Source organism: Lichenostomus cassidix, chromosome 6 (genome assembly GCF_008360975.1).
Source record: "Lichenostomus cassidix isolate B80296 chromosome 6, HeHo_3.0, whole genome shotgun sequence".
Taxonomy (NCBI): Eukaryota; Metazoa; Chordata; class Aves; order Passeriformes; family Meliphagidae; genus Lichenostomus; species Lichenostomus cassidix.
The window spans coordinates 5,502,905-5,526,383 of NC_139487.1; the positions used below are offsets into that span (position 1 = coordinate 5,502,905).

The 23,479-nt window shown below is 47.0% G+C and overlaps 2 protein-coding genes across 2 annotated transcripts in view; one reads left to right on the forward strand and one right to left on the reverse strand.

Moving 5' to 3' along the window:
* Positions 1-6,432, forward strand: part of EIF3A (eukaryotic translation initiation factor 3 subunit A) — a 29,281-nt gene extending 22,849 nt beyond the window's left edge. Inside the window, exons 19-22 of the mRNA XM_085064723.1 lie at positions 1,151-1,941; positions 3,070-3,244; positions 3,672-3,841; positions 5,165-6,432. Coding sequence (XP_084920849.1) covers positions 1,151-1,941; positions 3,070-3,244; positions 3,672-3,841; positions 5,165-5,406 — 1,378 coding nt within the window. The 3' untranslated portion in view covers positions 5,407-6,432. The remainder of the gene's footprint in view (positions 1-1,150; positions 1,942-3,069; positions 3,245-3,671; positions 3,842-5,164) is intronic.
* Positions 6,433-12,862: 6,430 nt separating this feature from the next.
* Positions 12,863-13,937, reverse strand: NANOS1 (nanos C2HC-type zinc finger 1). Its single transcript, XM_085064724.1, has one exon. The coding sequence runs from the start codon at positions 13,822-13,824 to the stop codon at positions 13,054-13,056; it is 771 nt and encodes a 256-aa protein (XP_084920850.1). The 5' UTR covers positions 13,825-13,937; the 3' UTR covers positions 12,863-13,053.
* Positions 13,938-23,479: the final 9,542 nt, after the last annotated feature.

The window sequence follows — 23,479 nt, forward strand, 5'->3', positions numbered from 1 at the left end:
CTTGTATGTTTCAATGGATTTTTTTCCCCACACAGAGTGGTACTCATTTATCATTCAGCTTTTCTAGAAATTGATTAGACTAGTGGTAGTTTAAAAGTAATAGTTTAAAATAGATTTTAAAATCCTAAGACCCTGAAACCCTATCTGAATGAGTTAAATAGTTGTTCATCTGATAAACATTATAATCATTCCTCCACATGTCTTATGGCAAAATAATCAGCTTTTTCAAAGGGGAAGATTATCCAATTTGAGTCTAAATGGGAATTAACAATCTCCATGTCTTGGTTTTTACCTCACAGATCAATAATGGTTGCATTCTCCCTTATTCTTCCAAACTCAGCAAAGGCACTGCTTGCAATTCCTCAAAATTCTTGAGATGCTGAGTTGTCACAACTGTTGTCTCTTTGTTCTCACCTCTTCAAGTCCTACATCTGTTGTTTTGTAGCAAGTCATTTCGTAGCATAGTGGATTTCTAAACCTTAGGGTGTTCTTTTTGTTGTGTTCTGGTTTGGGTTTTATTTTTTTAAATCCATGGGATTCAACCACAGTGCTGCTTCTCTTCTCCTACCAAGAAGCAGTTAACAATACATTTCTGTGATGTTCTATTTCTTGTTTCTTTTTATTTATTGCTGAGGAAGGTTAATTTCCTGAAATAAAGAAATTAATCTGGTGACAAAAGCAGGGTTTATGGTCTAAATGTAGGTGTAAAATCCTGTAGACAGTAGGCAAAATGGTGTGTCGGGTTGGCATGTGCGTGAACAAGGGGGATACTTAATTGATAGCTGTGGGCTTTTTTAATACCAATTCTCTCAGACTTAGCTTGAGTTTGGCAAATTGGGCTTGGTGTAGAAGCCAGCTCTCTTCTCTGGGGTGTTACAGCAGATAACCAACAAAGGACTTTGATTATCCTCTTCAAACTCTTGAAGGAGATGATAAACTGCTCAGTCTTTACTGAAGCTGTAGGGACAGTGACCCACTGCTTTCCCATAGCAATGAAGAGCTGTAGAAGGTGCACTTGGAAACTGCACAGTTAGTGTTTGGAACCACTCACCAAGTGGATGCAGTCAGACATGGCTTTGGGGAGTTTGATACTGTTGATGTAAAACTATCCTGGATGTCAGCGTCTACTTTTTCTCGTTCCCTTTTATAGAGACTGGCGTCGAGGAGATCCAAGAGATGATGAAAGGCCTTTCCGACGAGGGGATGATCTGCCTCCTCGGCGAGGGGATGATCTGCCCCGGCGTGGTCCTGCAGAAGAGAAGGAGCGCCCTCCAGAATCAGCAGAGGACAGGCCGCCGAGACGGGAAGGGGACGAGGACAGGCCTCCGAGGCGGGAAGGAGAAGAGGACAGACCCCCCAGACGGGGATTGGATGAGGACAGGCCGCCCCGGCGCGGTTTGGATGATGACAGAGGGAGCTGGCGAGCCGCAGATGACGACAGGGGTCCCAGACGTGCCCTGGACGACGACAGGCCCCCCAGACGTGCCCTGGATGATGACAGACCCCCCAGACGTGCCCTGGATGACGACAGACCACCCAGACGTGCCCTGGATGACGACAGGCCCCCCCGGCGCGGTTTGGACGATGACAGAGGCAGCTGGCGCGCGGCAGATGACGACAGAGGGCCGAGGCGCGGGCTGGATGACGACAGGCCGCCCCGCCGGGCTCTGGATGATGACAGGCCCCCCAGGCGTGGGCTGGATGATGACAGGGGCAGCTGGAGGGCTGCAGATGATGACAGGGGGCCCCGGCGCGGGCTGGAGGATGACAGAGGGCCCCGGCGCGGGCTGGATGACGACAGGATGGCGCGGCGGGATGAAGACAGGGGACCCTGGCGGAACGCAGATGATGACAGGCTGTCCAGGAGAGATGATGACAGGGGCCCCTGGCGTGGTGGTGAAGACTCAAGGCCAGGGCCTTGGAGACCATTTGGTAAACCAGGTAAAATATACCAATATAACAATCCTCCCTCCAAAGTGTGTGTTAACCTTGTAGATAATGGATGTAACATACTTGATGCCAGAGATGGGAGAATCAGCTCTGAAAACATCTCAATTAATTTGGCTAGTGTGGACACTCCTCTACTTAGTATAATTAAACCTTTTCATTTGGTTAAATTAAAAAAGATTGCTTGTCTGGAAGATACCTAGAGGTCACACACTAAGGCTGGTCACTTCCCTCCGTGGAAAAACAAAGTTGAATGCTCTGCTGGGAGAGAAACATTTTTAACATTCCCTTCTTGTTTTTAACCATTCCTGAAAGTCCTGCTTAGAGCAGAGTTTGGATTAGATGACCTTCTGAGGTTCCTTAAAATCTGAATTATCCTATTCTTGTATTGTTTATTTCTATTTTAAGTCTCATTGATGGTGACTATAACTGCTGATTCTTTTCAGAACTGTGGATGACATTTAAGTGTTAGATATGATTTTGATTTCCTAGTTCTTCTCATTTATATATTGGCCAACATCACGTCAACTTTTATAGACACTAATTCTGTAATCCAAACTGTGGAAAACTTACCACAAATATCAAAACTTGCACTCCAGTATTCTGTATTTAAAGCCAAAGCAGGCTACACAATAAAGAACTCCCATTCATAAATAACTGAGCAGTACTGCTGGGTGCACTGTGGTAAGTAGTTGGTAACAACAGCTGTATTTTAAAGTAGTGCTTTAAAAAGCAGTAAGTTCTTCAAAAATCTGTATGCCCAAAATCTCATTTGTGGATTTTCACAAAGGAATCCACTGTCTAACCTTCTCCGTTTGCTTCTTCTTGCACTTGTTTTGCATCATACCCTTGTGGTTTCTGACTGAAAACTGCAGGGTGCAAGCAGCTCTGCTGGACTGCTCTAGGCAGCCCTGACACGAGGTGTGCATTACTGGCTTTACATGAAGTGTTTTCTCTCTGGCTCCCACTCGATGTGCACACTTCTCACAAACATCTCAAGTTGGATCCTCAGAGATCAAAACTTGAAGAACCAGTTCCTGTGACGGAAGTAAAGGGTTCTTTTTCTACAAGAGAGATCAGAGGTCAGTCACAAATTCCTTTGACTGTGTTTCTTTCTTGTAGGGGGATGGAGAGAACGAGAGAAGGCTCGTGAGGACAGCTGGGGCCCTCCTCGAGACTCCAGACCTTCAGGAGACCGTGAATGGGATCGAGACAAAGATCGGGATGAAAATGAGAAGGAGCGGGAGTTTGACAGGGAGAGAGATTTTGATCGAGATGATCGTTTCAGGCGTCCCAGGTCTGACTTCTGTGTTTAAGTGCTTCTAGAATATTTCTGCTAAAAAAAAAAAATGTCCTGCTGGTAAAGAAATAAGGTAGAATTGCTGAGTGAAAGGAATCAGGGTTGGTTTGTGTGAGACTAAGCACTTTAGGGCAGCAAATGGTTAGGGGTGTTTTGGGGCCTTTTTGGTTTGTTATTTTTAGGATGATGTTATCTGTTTACAGGAGGAATTCCAAAATGCTTAGAATGCTCTTAAATTTTTCTTTTTAACCTCTTATCAAGAGAATTCCATGTTAGGCTCCAGAAAAACAAACCCAATTTTGGAAGGATGTTAAATAGACACCCACTGGGCCTGAAAATATCTGTGTTGTGATTTCTTACTGCTCCATTCCACAGCAAAAGTAAAAAATCTTAACATTGAGTTTTATGTTCTGCATGGCCAAAGGGATGACGGCGGTTGGAGGAGAGGGCCAGCTGAGGAAACTTCCAGCTGGAGAGATTCAAGTCGTCGTGAGGAGTGGGACAGAGGTGGTCGTGACATGAGAGACCGGCGTGGTGACGACAGGGAGCCACCCCTCAGGAGAGGGCCACCCCTCCGATCCGACCGGGAAGAACGTAGGTTCATTTTGGTGTCCCTAAAGCCCTACATCCAACAGAGAGCCTCCCTCTTTCTGACAGTGCTGGGAGGGGGGCAGATGAGAATGGGTTATATTTTCAGACATATAAATTGCCTGTCCATGAACAAAATAATAAAAAGCACCTTTGGCGTAATTGGGAATTCTTCAGTGAATCTTAACGAATTGTAGTTGTGGTCTTTTCCATCCTAGTAGCATTTCACATCTACAGTAGGAGAACATTTCAAGTATGCACTGTTCATAGGATTGTGTTCTAGGTGAATTAAGTTCTTGTATTTAGATTATCAAGACAGACATCCCAGAAAGTAATTTTTGGCCCTTTCCATAAAACCATTAAAATGTGAGGGAAATACTTGCAAATGAGGCCTTACAGGTTTCACACTATTAATGGTATTAATTTTGATGAATAACCTATTTTGATTAGAGCCATTGGCCTGTATTAATTTTGTATACTTATTAATCCTTTGCTGTGTTCTAAAAATACAGTAACAGCAAATTCATTTAGCCTGGAGGGACCAGCACATCTTCCAATTTTGGCATTCTTACTTTCAGAATCTCATTTTGTCTCTGCCCCAAATGTGGGTGCTCCTGCACCTGGGAGCAGGCTGAAACAGAACATGGGATCATACCCAGGACTGCTGCTGACAGAATGGCAGTGTCCTCTGAAGATTTTTTTTAAATGTATCAAGAAGTTTTGGTATTTGACTGTTTGGCATCTGCCACAGCTTTGTTCACACACAGCTGGGGTAGAACTCCAAACATCTCTTTGGTGGAAGTGAATGGTTTTTCATAAAGTAAAGGGTGGTGGATGCTGTTACCACTGGAGTAATGTGATTCAATGCAATTATACCTCTGATTCCAGTAGGCTGAGGATAAATTTCCTGCCTTTTAATAACAGTGAACACCTGAACATTTTCCACAAGTGTTTTTAAGTAAGGATTTTTGTGTTTTCAGAGTTCAGTCATCTCAAAGTGGACATTTTCATGGTTTTAATTCTCCTAATAATATATCTTCTCATCATAAACCTGGGTACATCAATAGAACATTCTTATTGTGGTTCTTGTGTTTTAAAGATGTCACTAGGCTTGCTCACCACAATCCTGAATCTGAAAAGAGGTTTGAGTAGTTCTGCTGTTATTCCCCTATAAAATTAAAAGGTGCATTTGGCTGTCATCATGGTATTCCCATTGGCAGGGCTGAGGATCAGTAAATCCCACTGCCAGGGTTGGGGCTGTTTGTCTGAACTCTTGCAGGCTGCTGGTGGAGCATGACAGAGCTGTTTTCCTTCCTTCCTGCCCTGTAGCGAGCTCGTGGCGACGCGCTGACGACAGGAGGGAAGAGCGCGGCGAAGAACGGGAGCCGGTGAGGCGATCAGCCCCTGCTCCTGCTGCTCCTCCAGCTTCTGCCCCCCCAGCAGCATCCAAAGAGCGGGAAAGGGAAGGGGAGAAGGAGAAAGGATCCTGGAAAACAGAGAAGGAGCGTGAGCCTGTACGCCGCACTAAAAACGAGACAGATGAAGAAGGGTGGACCACTGTACGACGTTAAGTGGGAATCACAGAGTTTAACCAATGTTTTAGCTTTGATTTGATCGAATCCACAGATTATATTTGTGCTTATAAACATTCTGAATTGGAATTCTTTAACCAATGTTTTGAGGTAACATGAAAGCATGAATTACTTACTCATATAGATTGATCATGCACAAAACTCACAGCAGAAGGTTGGAAATTGAATGCCAGTTTTTGCAATTTCAAATGATGCTTATTTCATGGGTCATTTGTTGCTAAAATAAAAAGAAGCAAGCCCAACAGCTGTCTTCAGTACAGCTTCTCTCTTGCACCAAAACAGGCTGCCCTTTTTATTTTTAGTCTTTCTTAGTTTGGAATGGGGTATTATTGTCACAGGACATGCATTTGAAAACGCCTCTGTTCACATAGTGGAATTACTGAAAAAGCAGAGCTAAAAGAATTTGTATAATTAGCCAAAAAAATAGAAAAGCCCTCTTTTACATAGGTATCTTGGAGGGCAAGTGGTTTCTGAGACATATTTTATCACTATCTAAATTCAGTAACTTGTTTAAATTTGAATTGAATACAATAAACATTGTGAATTAGCTACACTGGGATATTTTCTGTAGATTTACTTGAATCCATAATGCCTCTGAGGCCACTTTGCAGTCATTGTTCCAGTAATGTACACACTGCTGCAGTGTACAAATCAAACTTGCAGCTTTTACAATTTCAGTGTTTTGGTAAGCATATGGCTATGTACTTTCTGTTGCCAATATCACAACTGCTTTTTCCATTACTGGATAATTCATGCCTTTCAAGGATTTATAAATATTGTCATATTTAAAATGTGTGGTTTTGGAGAAATTGTTCAATTTTCCCCCCAATTCTTGTCTTCAGGGTCAATTCTTTCCCTTTCCAAAAAAGTGATTTGTAGTAGTGGCTGTGTTGACTTCAAAGCTGGGGTGCAGTAACAACGAGGAACGATCTGGTCACACTGAAGCCAACACAGAACTTGCTGCTGTGTGTTTCTTCAATGATAAATAAACAACTTAAGGAATTAGCTGCTGCAGTGTCTTGACTTTGTAGTGATTCCTGCACGATGTGTTCTGCAGAACAACTGTTGAACAACCCTTTTCTGTTTTCAGACCTGTTCTGTACCAGCTGAAAGAGAAGGTGAGAACACCTGGGATAGCTTCTCCCTGAGAAACCTGGTGTGTGAACATAAGTTCTAATGCTCCTTTTGTCTTTTTCCTGCCTTCTTCTGCGTTATCCAGGACCTGTAGGTTTCTTGGGAAAAACTTGCTCTCCAAAGACATCTTCTGAAGGCTTGATTTTTGTGTCTTTGCAGCCTGTTGTGTCATTGCTGGTTGAGTCACAGGAGTCCTCCAGAGCAGAAGTGTTTTCCAGGCGTACAAAAATACTGTTTTTTGTGGTTTGTACAGTCCCATGAAGGATGGAACTAGAGAACAGCAGCCATCCATCCAGTAACAGTCCCTACTGGATCTGGAGTAGAGGGTGCTGCTGTTCTTCAGCCACCTCCTGCTGTCCTTGCATTCTGTGTCACAGGCTGAGTGCTGTTAAAAGGGACCCAGGACCTCACTTCATGGCTGGCTGTGAAATTCCTGCATTACTTAAATCCATGTTTCTCCAGTGTGGACTTGAAGAGCTTCAAGGCTGTGGATTGCACAACTGTTCTGGGAAGCCTCTTCCAATGCTTGGCTGGCTCCAGACTGAAGAATCAGTCACAGAATGGTTTGGGTTGAAGGGGACCTTAAAGGTGATCCAGTCCAGCCCTCAGCTCCAATGAGCAAGGACATCTTTAACTTGATCATGTTGCTCAGATTTTGAATGTTTGCAGGGACAGGGCATCCAACTGTCTTTGGGCAATCTGTGCCAGTGTTTTTCACCCTCACTGTTATAAAACCTTTTGTATCTAATCTAAATCAACCATCCTCAAAGCCATTATCCCATGTCCTGTTGCAACAAAATTTGCCAAAAAATCTGTCCCCATCCTTCTTACAGGCCCCCTTCAAATACTGAAAGGTTACATACAGTTAGGGCTCTGTGGAACTTTCTGTTCTCCAGGCTGAAAATCCCCAGATCTCAGCTTTTCCTCACAGGGAAGGTGCTCCAGCTGTCTGGCCATTTTTGTGGCCCTCAAAATGCTTAAACCTCTCTCTTTTGGCTTCTACCCTGTCTCTCTGTCTAAGCACCACTGTGGGAAGCTGGAATTTTCCATGTAACCTCCCAGTAGGAAATGGCTGGCAGCTGTGAGGTGTCCCCAAAAACATTCCTTTTTCCAGGCTGAACAAGCCCTGTTCCCTCAGCCTTTCCTCCCAGGTGTGTGCTCCAGCCCCTGAATACTGTGTTGGCACTCTGCTGAGCTCACTCAAATATGGCAATGTCTGCCTTGTATGGGGGAATGGAACCCCAAACAACACACAGGAGAGCTGAGATGAGCTGAGGGGGATATTCCCTTCTGCAGGCTGGGATCCAAACAGTTCATTGTCCAGTTCACACAGCGTGGGATCTGCTGCCTTATGCTCACCTTTCCCCTGCCAGGACCCAGAGGTATTTGAGCCCTCAGCCTGTCACTGCAAGGGCTCCTTGGCTGAGTTCCCTGCCCTGCTCCCTGCTAATTCACCAGGCTCCTGTCAGTCCCTCTGGCCAGCAGAACATCCCTCTATCCCAGCTGTGTGGGTTGGAGCTCCCACTTCAGTCTCACCCTTTGCCTGTTTCCACGGCCTGCAGGAGGGTGGTTCCAGCCCAGCCCACTGACCAGGGTGCTCAGCCTGAACATCCAGCCAGTTCTTCTGCCCACTTTGTAATGTGGGCTGTAATGTCCTCAGCTGGGTGCAAGAATATTGTGTGAGACAGTGCTGAAAGCCTTGTTAAAGTTGAGATGAAGAACATCCAGTGCTCCTTCCCTCGTCCACAAAGATACTTTATTATAGAAGGCAGGTGAGCCAGGCATGGTTAACCCTCAGCAATTCCACTCTGGCTGTTCCCAGTTGTCTTCTGCATGTCCCCAAAAAACATGTTCTGAAAGGACTTCCTCTATGATTTTCCCAGGGACTGAAGTGATACCCTCTGGCCTGTGCTTTCTCAGATGGTTCTTTCAGCGTTTTCCAAAGACAGGCACAACATTTGCCTTTCTCCAGCCTTTGTAATATGTAAAAAGTGATTATCCCTTCAGTTATATAGCTTTAATTGTATCCATACAAAGATTCTTTCACACAGGGATGAGTGCTAGTGATACCTGCACCAGCTAAGGCTCTGTTTCCTAAGCTGTGTTATTAACTTCCATTATTTAGATCATGATGTTGTCAACTCGTGTCACATTCTCAGGAATGGGCAGCTTGAGAAGAGTCTGGGGAGATGTGAGCTTTACAGACATGCCAGTGTGTTTATTTTATTGCTTGACCAGTTTAGAGACAATACTAATGACAGTGATCAAAAACCTCTACTGACCAAATCCAACAGCTCAAACCTCCATCTCCCACCATCATTAAATATGAGCACAAAATTTGGTTACCTGAAAATGTCAATGAAGCCAAATGAGTTCTGTGTCAAGCTTTGTTTTGAGTCACTTCAGTTAAACAGCTAAAATTTTCAGTGAAGCTTAGAAGAATCCACAGTCACAGGCAATATTTAGAAGGCAGAATTTAAGGCTGCTGCTGTTTGAATGGATGCAAATGTTGCTGGATTAAAACAAATCTCCAGCAAGGCAGCATCAGGTATGAACAGTGCTGTTTCCTTGCTATTCCAGAAGCAGCCCAGGGACTGACCCAGCCCCTGGACAGGACTGAGGACCATCAGAGTCCTCAGTAGGAGGAGGACATAACTGGCATTTTAATTAAGCTTTCTTTAGAGTGCTTCAATTATAAAAACTAACAATTTTTTTTACAAAATCAGTATTTATAAGAACTGGCAGGGTGCACTGGTGTTACTCCTGACTGGGCACAGCCACAACTGCAGCCCAGGACATGCCATGACCTTGGTGGCCTCAGTGAGGCCATAGCAGGACCAGGAGGCTGTTGGGATGGCTGGTGGGCAGCCAGGACACATCTCAGCAAGAGTGCTGGAAGGCTTGTCTTGCTGAAAATGAAACATATCCTTGTTGTTTGACTGTCCTTGGGCTGCAGTCATTGACAGGGACTGCTGCATATAAGCAAGTTTGTCTGGTCCTCCACTTACATAGAATTAGGGCATTTAATTACAGTAGGATGGAGATTCTACAGGCTGTTCCACTGCATTTTGCTGATCAAAACCTCCCTTTCTCCACTCTAAGCTCTGTTAGCCCTTTCTCTCTTGGGCAGGAGGACAATCTATTGGCTTAGCTAAACCTCATTCCATTTTTAGTGTATTACTTGTTTAGCCCAGAAAACAGGCATATTAAAATTATCTTCCTCCCCATGCAACTGTTAGCAAATTATCTCCAGTACAACTTGATCTATATATCTGGTGGGTCATACTGGCACTGTAAAAAAAAAAAAAAAAAAAAGGAAAAAAAAGAAAGAAAAGGGATATTTTATAGCCACTGTGGTTTGGTCCTATGGCATCTAGCTGAGGCATTGGTCAGCAGACTGAGAGCAACCTGCCCAAACAGCATTTCCACTAAAGATGGGCACAGACTTACCTGATTTCAGCTGAATCACATTATCTATACATCTGAAAGTGATTTCTCATTAAAAGTACCTTGCTTTTTGCCAAGACTAGTGCCAAGTGAGGATGATTATCCAATGTTGTGTTAACTCCTCTTGCCAGAATACCACTATAGAAAAGTCCATTCTTACATGCACAGGAATATTTCCCTATAAAAAAGCAATTCTCTGAAGATATAGAACTTGGCTTAAATATGTAACCATAATATTTTGATTTGCAGATTTCTGTAGAAGAGTGAAAATAGTATCTCACTTTTCATGGACATCTTCTGTGGTCCAGCTCTAACCTGGGCTGTTTTCAGACTAAGCTTCTTGCTGTTCCTAGAATTTAAATACTAAGGCAAATGGTCTCTTGTATTTAATGAATCAAAGTAGCAATATAAACACTATCTACTGTAATAATCTTTTCAGAGTGACCAAGAACAGACATGTTTCTGCTCATTCAGTGCCACAAGGAGTGTGCTGGTGCACCAGAAATCACAGAAGCTCACTTAAAAAAACCCAATCAAAACATCCTTAAAGGCTTAGTCTGTGTTAGACTCACACTAGTAAATCTTTAAAGGGCAAATTGTCTTGTTGCATTATTACATAAAGCAACTGAAGAGCCTTGCTGTCAGGCTGCCTTTTGCTGAATCTTGTCATCTTTCTGTAACAGTCTGGAGTTTGCTTTGTTGGTTTTGTTTTTTAATCTCCCCCACCCCCAACTGGTCTTGAAGCTGTTACTCTTCCACTTTACCTGTTAAGCCTTTGATGAGATGCCTCATGCTGGGTAGCAGTGATGACAGGCAGCTCTTGGCCTTTCCAGAGAGATGCTGCAAATACAGAGCAGAACCAGGAGCAACAGGCAGCAGCACAGGCTGTGGGTACGAGTTTTCCTCTTACACAGGCTCTGCAGAAGGCCAGTGCCATCCAAGACACAGGATCTGCCGTTATCCTGAGGGATTTCCAGGCATTGCAATAGGGCACAGCAACTTAAAGACCAGAGAGGTGGGGCAGGGACATGGCAAACACCTCCAATCCAGCCCAGCCAGTTAACCCTCAGAAAACACCCGAGACAGATTTTCTTTGATCTTTCTTGCTTTTGTGTCAGGTAACAGTCAACTGCATTAAAATGTATATAATGGATCTTCGAACTTCCCACAAGGATGTAACAAAAACACAGAAGAAAACTCTTCCCACAGCATCACACTTGAGCTTGATTCTAAGGTGTGGTGGACACAGATTCAACCTATGTGGACCAGGAATCACAAAACCAAACACATCTAACTTTTAACAGCCTAGAAGAGCCCATGGTGCACTCCCCCTAGAGCAAGAGACCATATGTAATATATTTAGCACAAGGAGAGGGAGGCTGGCACAAGGGTAGCTGCAGCCACTGAGTGTTATTTAATGCAAGCCCCACTGCGTTTGATAATTAGACCTGACACCATCTTTGGAGTCATCTGACGGAGATTTAAGGGAACACTTCCACACAGAATCAGTTTCTCCTTCCTAATTGCTGCGGCTACGAGTCAATAGCAGTAATGAATAATGAACTCAGGATCCTCATCCCCAGTGCATCCCACACATGTTTTGACTCCATTCTTGACTGTCCTGCTCTCCTGACCCCATCTCCCACCCTGCTGAGCAGCTTTTCAAAAGGAAACCACACAAGTGTGGATTACCCCTCACTTTCCTAGTTCCCTTTTTCAGGACCTATCTTGTTTCTCATCATCCTGGTGATGTTCCAGCAGTTCCTCCACAAGGCTCTCTTTACCTCCCTGCTTTTGTCAGGGCAACCCCTGTGGGCTGAGCACCTCTCCACATCCCAGGTGTTGGGAAAGCCATGTGCAGTATGACCCTCTGCCCTGAAAACTCCAGCACACATCTTTCTGCTCTAGAGGACTCTTAAACAAATTACAGACTGCTGCTGCTGCTCCTTGTCCTACCTCTGGGTCACCAAAAAAAAAGAAAAAAAAGAAAAAAGAAAAAACCATTTTTCTTGGGGATTAGAAGTGATATAGCCCTGGCTGATATTTAGTAACAAGGAACTGCCATCACCCAGAGTTGTCCAGGTCTTCAGCATAATTCTTGTACAGTCTGTGTAGTGTTAAGGATATTTGCTAACCACACGGGTAAATTTCCTCTACTTGCAATGAGTTAAAGCCACATTCTCTCCACTCTTGAAAATACACAACCTCCCTTTCTTCCATCCTCCTACAGTCACAGCTTTCTGCTTTGTCCAGCTTTCTTTCCACCAGACTTCCCCCATTCTCCACCACAAACACAGCTGCATCAAAGCTTGCTCTACTGCCATCCTCACCGTGTTTTTGTCAGCAGAAATGGCTCAGTTTGCACCCTGGCCCAGAGTCAGCACGTTTTCAAACACGCACTTGGATGTTTGCTCCTCTCAGAGCTTCCCTAAAGCTGAGTATTCGACACTGTTGGGGACCTGCGAGACCAGCGCCATCCGTGCCCACGAGAGGAACGGTGACAGCGGGGACGCACCAGCTGGGATGCTGCGATTTCGGGAAGCAGGTGATCATTACCGAGCGCACGTTTGATCGCGATTTGCTTACCGGTTTGAAGACCGGCAAAGGAAATCGCTCGGATGTTTGCTTTAAGAGCTGATAGGCGGAGTGTCGCACCCTAATTAAATACCCTGCTATGAACTGGCAATTAGGAACAGCTCTCCCGCCCGATGCCCCGCCGGCTCGGAGCGCTCGGGACGGGCAGAGCCGGGCGGCAGAAGGCGGCGCTGCCCGCCGCGGGCACCGGGGGACCCCCCGCCACCTCCCCGAGCCCTCGAACCCCCCGCGCACACCCACCCAGTCAGAGCTCGCCGTCTCCGTAAAAATCACATATAGATATATTTTTTCTTACAATAAACAAACACAGCGCATCTCCGCCGCGCACTCCCCGGGCCCGGCGCCGGGCTCCGCGCGGTCCAGCGCGCAGCGGCCACCCCGGGGCACAGTCAGCGAGGGGGGCAGCGGGGCGGCCCCGGGGCCGGGGGAGAGGCCCGGGGGTCCCGGCCGCTAGCGGCCCTTCCTGCCCAGCGCGGTCCGGGCGTGCCGGAGCTGCCGGGCCGCCGGCACTTTGGAGAGGGGGCAGTACTTGATGGTGTGGGCATTGTCGCCGCTGGCGCCGCACAGGGGGCAGGTGTAGCGCCGCAGCACCGGGCACAGGACGCGGCCGTCGGGTCCCTTGAGGATGTGCGTGGTGTAGAGGGCCACCGCCTCCTTGTTGTTCCGGCAGAAGACGCAGACCTGCAGCTCGGGCTTGAGCAGGCGGGAGGCGGCCCGCGGGTGAGCCGGCAGCCGCCCCGCCACCACCACACCGCCCCAGGCGTGGGCAGAGCCCTCCCGGCCCGGGTGCTCCCCCGAGCAGTCGAACACCACGGCGGCGGGGCCGCCGCGCCCGGGGAACGGGCTGAAGTCGGCGAAGCGCTCCTCCAGCAGCCCCTCGCCGTGGTGGTGATGGTGATGTCCGCACAGGTCCAGGTCGTGCAAGTCCAGCGCGCCCTCGAAGTACGGCCCCGCCGCCTCTTCCTCCTCCTCCTCCTCTTCCTCCTCCTCCTCGGCCGGCGGCACGGCCGCCACCACCACCGAGGGGGGCTCGGCGCCGAAGCCCTTGCCGGGCCGCACGGCCTTGGTGATGAGCGTGGCCAGCCCCAGGTAGTCGTTCCAGGAGTTGAAGACGTTCCCGCAGGCGCTGTGGCTCCGGCCGCCGTAGCGGGCGCCCGGCAGGCACTCCACGGGCGGGAGGTGCCGGTGCTGCTCCAGCTTGGTGCCCGGGAATGCCTCCATGGGAGCGGCCCGTCCCTCAGCGCGGTGCGGGGCAGCGCCGGGCGCACCGTCCGCTCCGCTCCGGGCCGCTCCCGCTCCCCTCGGCCCGCTCCCGCCGCCGCCTCTGCGAGCGCGCGGCCGCGCGGAGCGCCTCAAATAGGGGGCGGGGGCGCGGCCGCCGCGCTCCCATTGGCTGCAGGCCAGAGACCCTGACGCTCATTGGTTGAGGGGCCGTGGGGGGGCGTGGCTCGGCCGCGGTCGGGGCGCTCCGGTCCCGCAGGTGCGGCGGCGCTGGAGCATCCGGACCGGGACCGGGAGCGGGGTCGGGATCGGGGATGGGGGATCGGGATCGGAAGCGGGGATAGGGACCGGGATCGGGACGGGGATCGGGGAGCGGGATCGGGGAGTGGGATCGGGAATCGGGATCAGGACCGGGAGCAGGATTAGGATCGGGAGCGGGATGGGGTCGGGATCGGAGCCGCAGGACGATCCGGGAGCAGCCCGTGTGAGCCGGACCCGACACGGCACAGGCTCTCCGGGTGGAGCGGTGCCGCTCGGAGCGTCCGGCGCTGGCAGGGAGGGCTCTCCGCCTGAGCACAGCGATGCGGGGACAGAACAAGTTCAGTGCGGTACAAGTGGGAAGAGGTTGGAGCCTCATGAGCTCATGGAGGGCAGCGGGTGCCTTCCCTTCGGTGATAGTTAAGCTGTGTGGGGCAGAGGTGATTTCTTCTTTGCACCTCTCTAGAGGTGATTTCTTCTTTGCACCCCTCTTAGTAAGTGGGGTTTAATTAATTAAACTATAACAGGTTTGGATGAGGTGAGGTATGTGCACTCACTGGAGTGCTGCTCAGGTATGGGGAAGCAGTTTGGGATATTCAACCCTAAAAAGGGCCTGACATGCACTGTGCCTGTGAATGCCCTGTGTGCAGTGGGTGGATGCAGAGGCACCCTGGCAGCAGGACAAGCAGCAGTGTCCCTCAGCATCCACCTGTTGAGGTTTTGGTGACCCAGCCCTCACTCCTCTGGGCAGTGCTTGCAGAGCAGCTGCTGTTCTGCAGGACAAGGGACTATGGCAGGGAGATGAGAGTGACCTTTGCTGCCCCTGATGATTCCCATCCAGTCAGGCAACCCAGAAACCAGATCCTCCTTCAGGAAGCATCACATGTGTGCTCTTCCATTTGGGCAAGAGGAGTTGACAGTGCAAAGATCGTATTAATTTCCAGCCCCTGGTGAGAGCTGCTGGGCTGAGGGAGGTGGGTGGAGTTTTGCCAGAAGTAAATCTGTCTCCCCTGTGCACGGCCCTGATTTGTCAGTCTAACAGATGCTCCTCTGGCAGGTAAAGCAGCTTTCAGTGTGTTTTGTTTGCATCTGCAATGGGCAGGTTGCATGAGCTCAGGTATCAGAACACCTCCCCAGGGGCTGCCTTCCAGCACTGTGAGGCTGGAAACGCCTCTCCAGCCTCTGAAGTGCCTGGGAAGTGGCTGTATCAAGGACCAGGGAACAACAAGGATGGCTGCAGGGAGTAGAGCTGGCTGTAAGCAGTGTTTCAGAGCATGAATTCTCTAGTTGGAAAATGGGACTCATTTCAGAGCTGAAAACATTTTGCAAAGGAAGTTCTGTTCCAGAGTGTGCTCGTGGTGGGACACGGTTCTGCACTGGGTGACCCCAGGGACATCTCACAGTTATGGGGTGTCAGGCTCAGCCCAGAGCTTGTCTCTGAGGTGCAGTTATCTGTCAGACCTTTTGTCTCTTCAGTGAAGTGTTTCAGGGCTCGATTTGCACAAGGAGGGAGAGTTTGTGGGTTGCACTGGAGCCAGCAGGGAATGGCAGAGGTAACAGATGGGTGACAGGGCACAGGGTGATCAGTCAGAGTGGCTGAGCATCACTTCCTGGAGCAATTGTTGTATCTCATCTTCTGTAGACATTTTAAGAGGCAGAGTGAATAATTTCATATCGCTGCTGTAGCAGTGTAAGTGGCACAGGCAGAGAGGAAAATCATCCTGTTCCCCTCACTGCCAGGGCAGGGAGTGATGAAGAACATGGAGCAGCATAAAAAAATATCCTCACTAGGAAAATATTGTGAAAGATAGACACCTGTTACCAGCACTGCTGTAACAGCACCCTCTATTTGACCAACAGCTCAGCAGAACTCATGTGCCTTGGCAATCCAAGTGCTTGAGGTATGTTGCAGAAGTTAGTTAATTGTTTTCTTTGTCCAGACTTTTGCCCGTGGCCCCTCATGTTCCAAGTGTTGAGCAAACATTCAACAGCTCCACTCAGGCATTAGGTCCCTGCAGAGCTGTCAGGCATCATCAGACTTGTACCAACTTCATGCCAATGTATTTGGGTCACCCAGTCACAGTGCTGGTGCAGGAGTAGGGAATCCCACTGTTGGCATTGGAACAAATCAATGTCTGTGGGAAACTCTTCAGTTTCAAGCAGTGAACAAAATGTGTAGTCCAGAGGAGCTGATGGACAAGTAGCCGCTTCTAGGAAGGATTGGTGTTTTGGTGTTCTTTGAAATTTTCATTTGAAACACTGAGAACTGCATGAAAAACTACTGGACTATCCTCAGCTGGAAGTTGGGATTGTTTCTGACTGTGCCAAACTAGCCTTTAGGCAGCCCTTGTCAGGACTTGGGCAGTGTGTGACCACAGCTGTCTTGGTGGAGTCTCCTGTGGGTCCTTGTGGCAAGGCTGCACAGCAACCCTGGCAAATGATCATCTGGAGCACAAGTGACAAATAGCTGCTGGCACTGGGAAATCAACACCACGGGCCAAACTCTGCCCAGCCAAGGGGAAAGTTTTCTGCTCCCTCAGAGCAGTGAGGAACTGTGTCAGAGATTCAAGTTATCTGAGCACAGGAAGCCATCAGATCTGCTGGGAGTGAAAAATCTGTTTTGGGGGGACGGCTGTGGGAGTTCCCACTGGCCACAGGAATTTATAAAGGCCAAGATTGCTCCTGGGAATACACACACAGATATATCTATATCTATATATATATGAAATCAATGGACATGCCAACTGCAGGTGAGTGAGGCCTTTGTTTGGGGTTGGAGGAAAGATTTCTTTCTTCGTATTAAAGGAAAAATGATCTAACAAGTGACTTAACAAGAATGATAGAAGGATTTAAGCACAGAGGGGTTTGAGTGCATGCAGGACAGCTGTCAAGTTTAGAGGGGAGATTAGCAGTTCATTTGAGAGATACATTAGGAAAGGGCTTACTCTGGGGGGCTGTGAGCTCCCCTGAGGCTGGGGAGGATTTACTGTCTGTAAGTGTTGATGTATTGTGCACGTTATGAAGCTTGCCATCCCAGCAGCTTTGATATGTTCCAGCTTTTCTTTAAAACCCCTGTGGATTTTAAAGTGGCTTTCATTTAACGTGGGAGATGTTGACAAGCTCCCCCAGGAGGCTGGCAAGTTCTCGGAAGGGTCTTTTAAAATATTAGCTTCACCACCACTTCTAGAAGATTTTTTTTCCCCCTCTGGAATATCAAGGAGTGGTTTGTTTCTGACAGCACTAAAAATGCATTAGGTGTCTGCTGACACAGAGAAGATATGCCCTGTGCTGCTTGGACTCCCAGCCTAGTGTTCAGGAATCCTATCTAAAGCTTTTGGCTTAATAGATGATGCTGTGTTTGGAAAGCTGAAGTTTATAATAAAGCACAGAGCAATCCTGTTTGGAAGACTGGAAGCAGCTGGTGGCACTGACAAGGGTGGGAAGTTTCAGTGGAGGACACCAAGACAAGTGATGGAAGCAGAGCTTCAGCCTGGGCTCTGCTCAGAGGTCCCAGCACTGATGCTCAATGTACCTGTGGGAGAAGCACTTTTATCCCACCCTTTTTTATTGGCAAAAACTCCCTGGGATGGAGGATTAGGGATGTAAAATCCAGCCATGAAACATGACTTTGGTTTTGGGAATCTTCCTTTGGAGGTGTGCTTTTTCTGCTTGTGTTGTGTGGAAACAGCTGATCCTTCAAGGAGGTGCAAATTTGACTGCAAAGGAGGCAGTGGAGATTTCACCTTCTGCTGCTCTGTGCTGAGCCCAGGGGGCTATTTCAGCATAACCAAACACATCAGGTGTTTCTTTAACATGATATCAATCTTCTCCAAGGTGTAGAGCACAACTTTCACTGCGCTGGGGGAAGGAGTGACTGTCCAGATCACTCATTTTGGAGCTCCATGACAGTCCTCAGGCAGCTGCAGCAAATATTTACCCAGAAAAACAGAGCTGGTGGGGGACACGATGCATTTTTAGCTGCCTCTCAGTTTGATTCAGCCACTGAAAATGCAGAACAGCACACAGCAGTAGCCAGCTCTGTAAGAACTGCTGCTGCACCTCGTTTTATGCAGACAACTGGGAAGAGCTGAAAGCAGAAAATAAAGGTGCTTCCAACATACATCACTGTCATCAAGTGAGTAATGTGCACATCACAGCAGAAAGTTATATGGGCAGCCTAAACATGGCTCTGCTTGACTGTTGAGTGCTCAAATTTCCAGCAAAGTGCCATCATTTTCCCTGTTTTGTTTTATCTCTAGCAATGGCGCCTTGAACCAGCAGCAATTGAAGCTGAGAGCTCAGCAGAGCCATGTGAGAGCATCAGCCTGGCTGTGGCTGGGGCAGCAGGAGTGCACAGGGGTGTGTGGGGTGGAGGAGACAGCTGAGCCCTCTCCAAGGCTGGCAGCAAACAGGAGGAGAAAAGACTTCATGCTTTGTGGGCTGACAGCACAGAGAGAAGAGAAAGTGAATTTCTTCTTCCCCCAAAAATGTTTGCCAGCTGAAGGAGACAAAGTGCTTCCTGGACAGAGCCATTTTAAATCTTCAAACTCAGAGCACTGCTGGAAGTGTTGGAAAGAGTGGCTGTAAAAAAACCAAAAAAATCCATTACAAGACTATTTTTGCAATCAAAAATGTATCTAATCTAATTATTGTGGCTGATAAACAGCAGACACTATCAGCTCTTCCATCATCTCTTGCAAATGCATGGAATTTAAAGGAGAATGCAAAGGTCATAGACAACCAGCCAGAGTTTTGACTTGTCCATCCAAACTACTGCAGAACACAAATATAGGCCAAGAGCCAAATGTTTGTCAGCAGGACTATATTTTTCCTAAGAATACAGTAACTTGTGGAGAGGAATGTCAATGTCGCATAGAAATTAATTTATATATGAGAAAATCAAATAGTTTTTATGAAAATGAAAAGGTAGGTTGGGTTTGGATTTTTTTGTGGAAGAACAGTTTGTATTTATGCATTTTATTAATATATCAGGGAAATTTAATTAATGCTGTAAGCACTTCAGTTCCTAAATGTCAAATGAGATTTCCCTCTCACAGCAAATCAGACTCATCTTGAAAGGGAAAACCAGGTTCTTCCACAAAGATCCTGTGAGCATGAAATAGCACAGGAGGTGTGTTAATTTTACAGTTTTGCAGTGAGTTAAATCAAATCTATATTACTGAACTTTATTATTATTGAATATCTCTGGAAATCCCTGGAAGTGTCCAAGGCCAGGCTGCATGAGGCTCTGAGCAGCTTGGTCTAGTGCAAGGTGTCCCTGCCTGTGGCAGGAGGGTTGGAATGAGATTTAAAATCCCTTCCAACCCAAACCATCCTGTGATTCTGTGATCTCAAACTCAAGTATTTGGGGGGCAGGAGCTCTCTGATCCCAGCTGAGCTGCTCAGCTCTAGCCAATGCTCTGCACCTGCTGACACCACCCTGTGACCTGCCTGTGAATTTGAAATGCTGAGGTTAAAATCCCACCCTGCTGGACTCCTCTGCAGCTAGAGGTTCATCTTTGGGGTTTATCAGTGTTGGCAGGTTGTTATCATATACCTCTGTCAGTCTGCCCCAGCAGCTGGGTCAGGTCTGCCTCTTGGGGGTATTTTGGAGGTTTCACACCTTGAATTTCGGAGTGTCAGTCAGCTTCACCTGCAGGTAAGTGTTTCACACTTTCCTTTAACTGTGGGGAAATAATAAATTAAACCCCAGTCCAGCAAACACTATCAGCTTACCATTGCAGACCTTGCCTGCAGTTTTTCCCAAAGTTGGCAGTTTTTGTTAGATTTCAGGAGACCACAGAGCTGTTAAAGCACAGAAAGATGTCCTGGTGGCTCACAGTGTAAAATTACTAACAGTAAACTCCTGTTCAGCTGATAGCAGTGATGAAACTCCTTCTTACTTCAAGGGGGTGGCCAAGGGTTTGTGTACTGATTACATCTCCTGCTGCCCCTGGTTTTTTTGTCTCCTGGGCAGTGTTGTGGAAGTGGAAGGCCAAGTCAATGGGTTTGGGAAAAATTAGAGCCTTTTTGTTTTGGACAAGTCTCTGGATTCACTGAAAAGAGTATTTCAAATAAAATTCTGGCTAGACATTCTACATTCCTTTATGTATTCCTCCTCTCCAAAAATCACTGCTCCAGGATATCCTTGAGAGAGCTTGATGTTTGCATGAAGATTTATTGCTTTTAGTTTCTGCATCAGTTCTGAACTGACTTAGCAAATGCTGGTGCATATTTCTAATAGCAACAGGAATTCCAGCAGAATTTCTGAGGTCTGTCTGGCTGATTAAATCCAGCAAAGTCTCCTGCTAAGCTCCTTGATGGAGCCAGCCATATCAAGGACTTTTAGACAATCACAAATTCAGTTCTAAAGTTTTTTTTTATTGTCTGAAATTTTACCAAGCAGAAGAGATATATCTATATTAGTTGTAATGATCCATATAAATGTCATACACACATGCAAGACAGTAGATAAGTTCCTGATATATTAATTTCACACGGTGAGGATAATAGTATTTCTCCTGACAACTTGATTAAATTTGTAAAAAATTCCTAGTGAAAAACAGTCACTGCATTTTTTGTCAAGCTGATAAGTACAATTTAGCCAAAAAGAAAAGCAATCCGAAAAATCAGGCTTGCACTTGGAAACTGCTTGTGAAAATTTACACTAGTTTTTTTTTTTGTTATTTGGTAAAAGGAGTAGCCAGAGAATTCTTCATTGTTATGCCTGCTTGGTGGTGCTCTTTTTCTTAATCTGAAATTGAATTTGTCTCTTTTGGGAAGAATAGTCATGGTCAAGAAAATAAACAACTGAAGAATACTGAAGTCAATGAAACACCAAGAAATAATTTTGCACCAGCCTAAATGCCTTACATTTCTGATATTTTCTGGGATCTGTTGTCTTCTCAGAAGTCACAGCCTGGATACACATGGGTATCCCAGTGTGTCAGTGGATTGCAACTTTGGCATTTCACATCCTCAAGGAACCTGTGTTAAATTTCTAAATTCTTGCACTCCTGTTTTCTCAGAAATCCCATTCAGAGTCTGACCCTGAGATCATGACTTCATTTGTGTTTTCAGTAAGAACTATTTTGTTCAAACCTTTGGGTGCTTTTGAATTACCTTTTTTTTTTTTTCCTGAGGGGATAAACCTCTAATTATACACGAAAATTGTACCTCAAAGATCCATCTTAATAATATAATTGTAGTAGCAAAGCAACTGGTGTGATTATGTGCATCATTGCCCTTTTCAGCCATTAACCAGCTTTTCTTGGTTAATGAAGTTAGTAAAACCTAGAATGTGCTTGGCTGGAATATATCCAGTGCAATCTCATTATCACCTACAAGCCTCTATAATTGGGGTGATAATGTGCAAAACATAATATTGCTGATAAATGCAATGGGATTAGGAGAGGGCCAACTTCTGTTCTGGGGCACACGTGACAGAGCTTGGGGTTTTGGTGGGTGTTTGTGGGGTTTTGGTGGGTGTTTGTGGGGTTTTGGTGGGTGTTTGTGCAAGGCCTGCAGCCCCATGTGGATTTTGGGGGTGGCTTTTTGAGCAGGAGGAGGTGGGCTGGGAAGGAGTCCAGTGGTAAAAACTAATGGGAGCTGCAGCCTCTTGGGAAAGGAGGGAAGAATTGGTGCTGTTGGGTCAGGAGGAGACTTTATTGAGGCATGAAAATGGTCTGAAATGCCGTCAAAAGAGGGAATAATCTCTGTGATTCTGTGGGAGAAGACACGGAGCAGGGGCTTTACAGCATGGTGAGGGGAGTTGGTTTTGGTTGTTTGGGAAATACAGGATGGATAACAGAGGACTGGTTGGAATTGCTTGGACATTGATCCATGGAAGGATCCTCTGCTGCTGATGGGCACCAGGAGGAGGGGAGGAGGCACTGGTGGAGGTGGATTTTGTGGTGGCTCCTGGCTTGAGGCAGTGAGGAGGGAGCATCAGTGTCACTGGGATGTATTTTATGGCTCAAGGAACATGCAGTGAGAAGCTCCTGGCAGAGAGATAAGAGATCTGCTTGGTTTTTGCACAGCACAGAGCAGGTCTGCCAGGAGGATCTGTGATCAGAATTGTGCTCTCAGCCTTTACACACTTGGAATTACTGTCAAGACTGCTGGTGGAAGGGAGAGAAGGCTATCCATGTTTAAAAATAGGGAAGAAATAATTCTTGCTCCCTTGGATAATACAGGCCTGGTTCTGTTTGTGCTTGTTTGAATTTCAACATGTCTTTTCAGGAAAAAAGCATTCAAATCTTGTAAAAAAACCCTGTAATGAAGAGTCATCCTGTCTGCTTCAGCTCTGGCTTTGGTAATAAATTCATTATTTACACTGGTAAACATAGCCTCATATTTCCAGTCAGAACTTGCCTGTTTTCAGTGTCAAGGTTTTCCTGTGCTAATTGAGGACCCTGGTCCCAACATTTAATTCTCCCTGTGATCACTGACAATCTTTAACCAAGTCATCCCTTGAACTCCCCTCTTCATAAGCTAAATAGATCAAGCTCCTGCAGCTGTAAATGTTGTTTTTCCATCCTTCATATTCCTCTCTGAACTCTCTGCAACTTGTCAGCTTCCTTTATGAATTGTGGGCTCTAAATTTAACATGGCCCTCCAGTGGGAATTGCACCAGTAATACCAGGAGCAAAGAAAAATTTGCATCCTTTGCTACAGTACTACCCTCAGACATTGTGTACAACTGAGGGGGAGCATAAAAATAGGTTCAGACCAAGGTTCATGTAGCTCAGCATTTTGTTTCTGACACTAGGCTGTAGAGGGTGGATTCTGAAGGGTGGCATTTCCCTGCACAGCCTCCCCTAATCTTTTAAAAATAAAGATACAATCTGAAATTCCATGCAAAGCCTTTGGTGTCCAAATGGCCAATTCAGCCTGTAGCTCCCCAGCCTTTGTATCGTGTGCTGCCCTAGGAGTTAAACTGCAAACCAGGAGATTTGTGATTTTGCTGAGAGGCTGGGAAAGGATATTTTTAACTCCCATCAGGGCCCTGGGAAGGCAGGGCAGACAGAAGGACAGTGTGTCCCTCTCCATGGGGAGGATGAGCAGAGCAGCTCACCCAGGGATGTCCTGCTGTACCAGGGCTGGCACCCCAAAGAGGAGCAGGAGCAAACCTGGGCTCTGCCAGGCACTGCCAATGTTATGCCAGCAGGTCCAGGGAAGGAGCTGAGCAATGTCCTCACACTGGGGAGCCCTGCCTGCCTGTCTGTAAGCTCAGCTGAGGAACCATTGCCATCCCAAACCTGCTGGGCTATAACTCAGTCTCTGCCTCCCAGAACAAAGCCCTGCCTCCTCTGTGCTCCCCATGGAGCTGGGGGATTTGATTCTACCCCACTGAGGTGCCTGGGACTCCCTTGCCTCCCCCAGCCAACTCCTTGGC

Excerpts from the sequence above, each read along its gene's own strand:
- NANOS1 (XM_085064724.1), bottom strand. The coding sequence starts at position 13,824 with ATGGAGGCATTCCCGGGCACCAAGCTGGAGCAGCACCGGCACCTCCCG.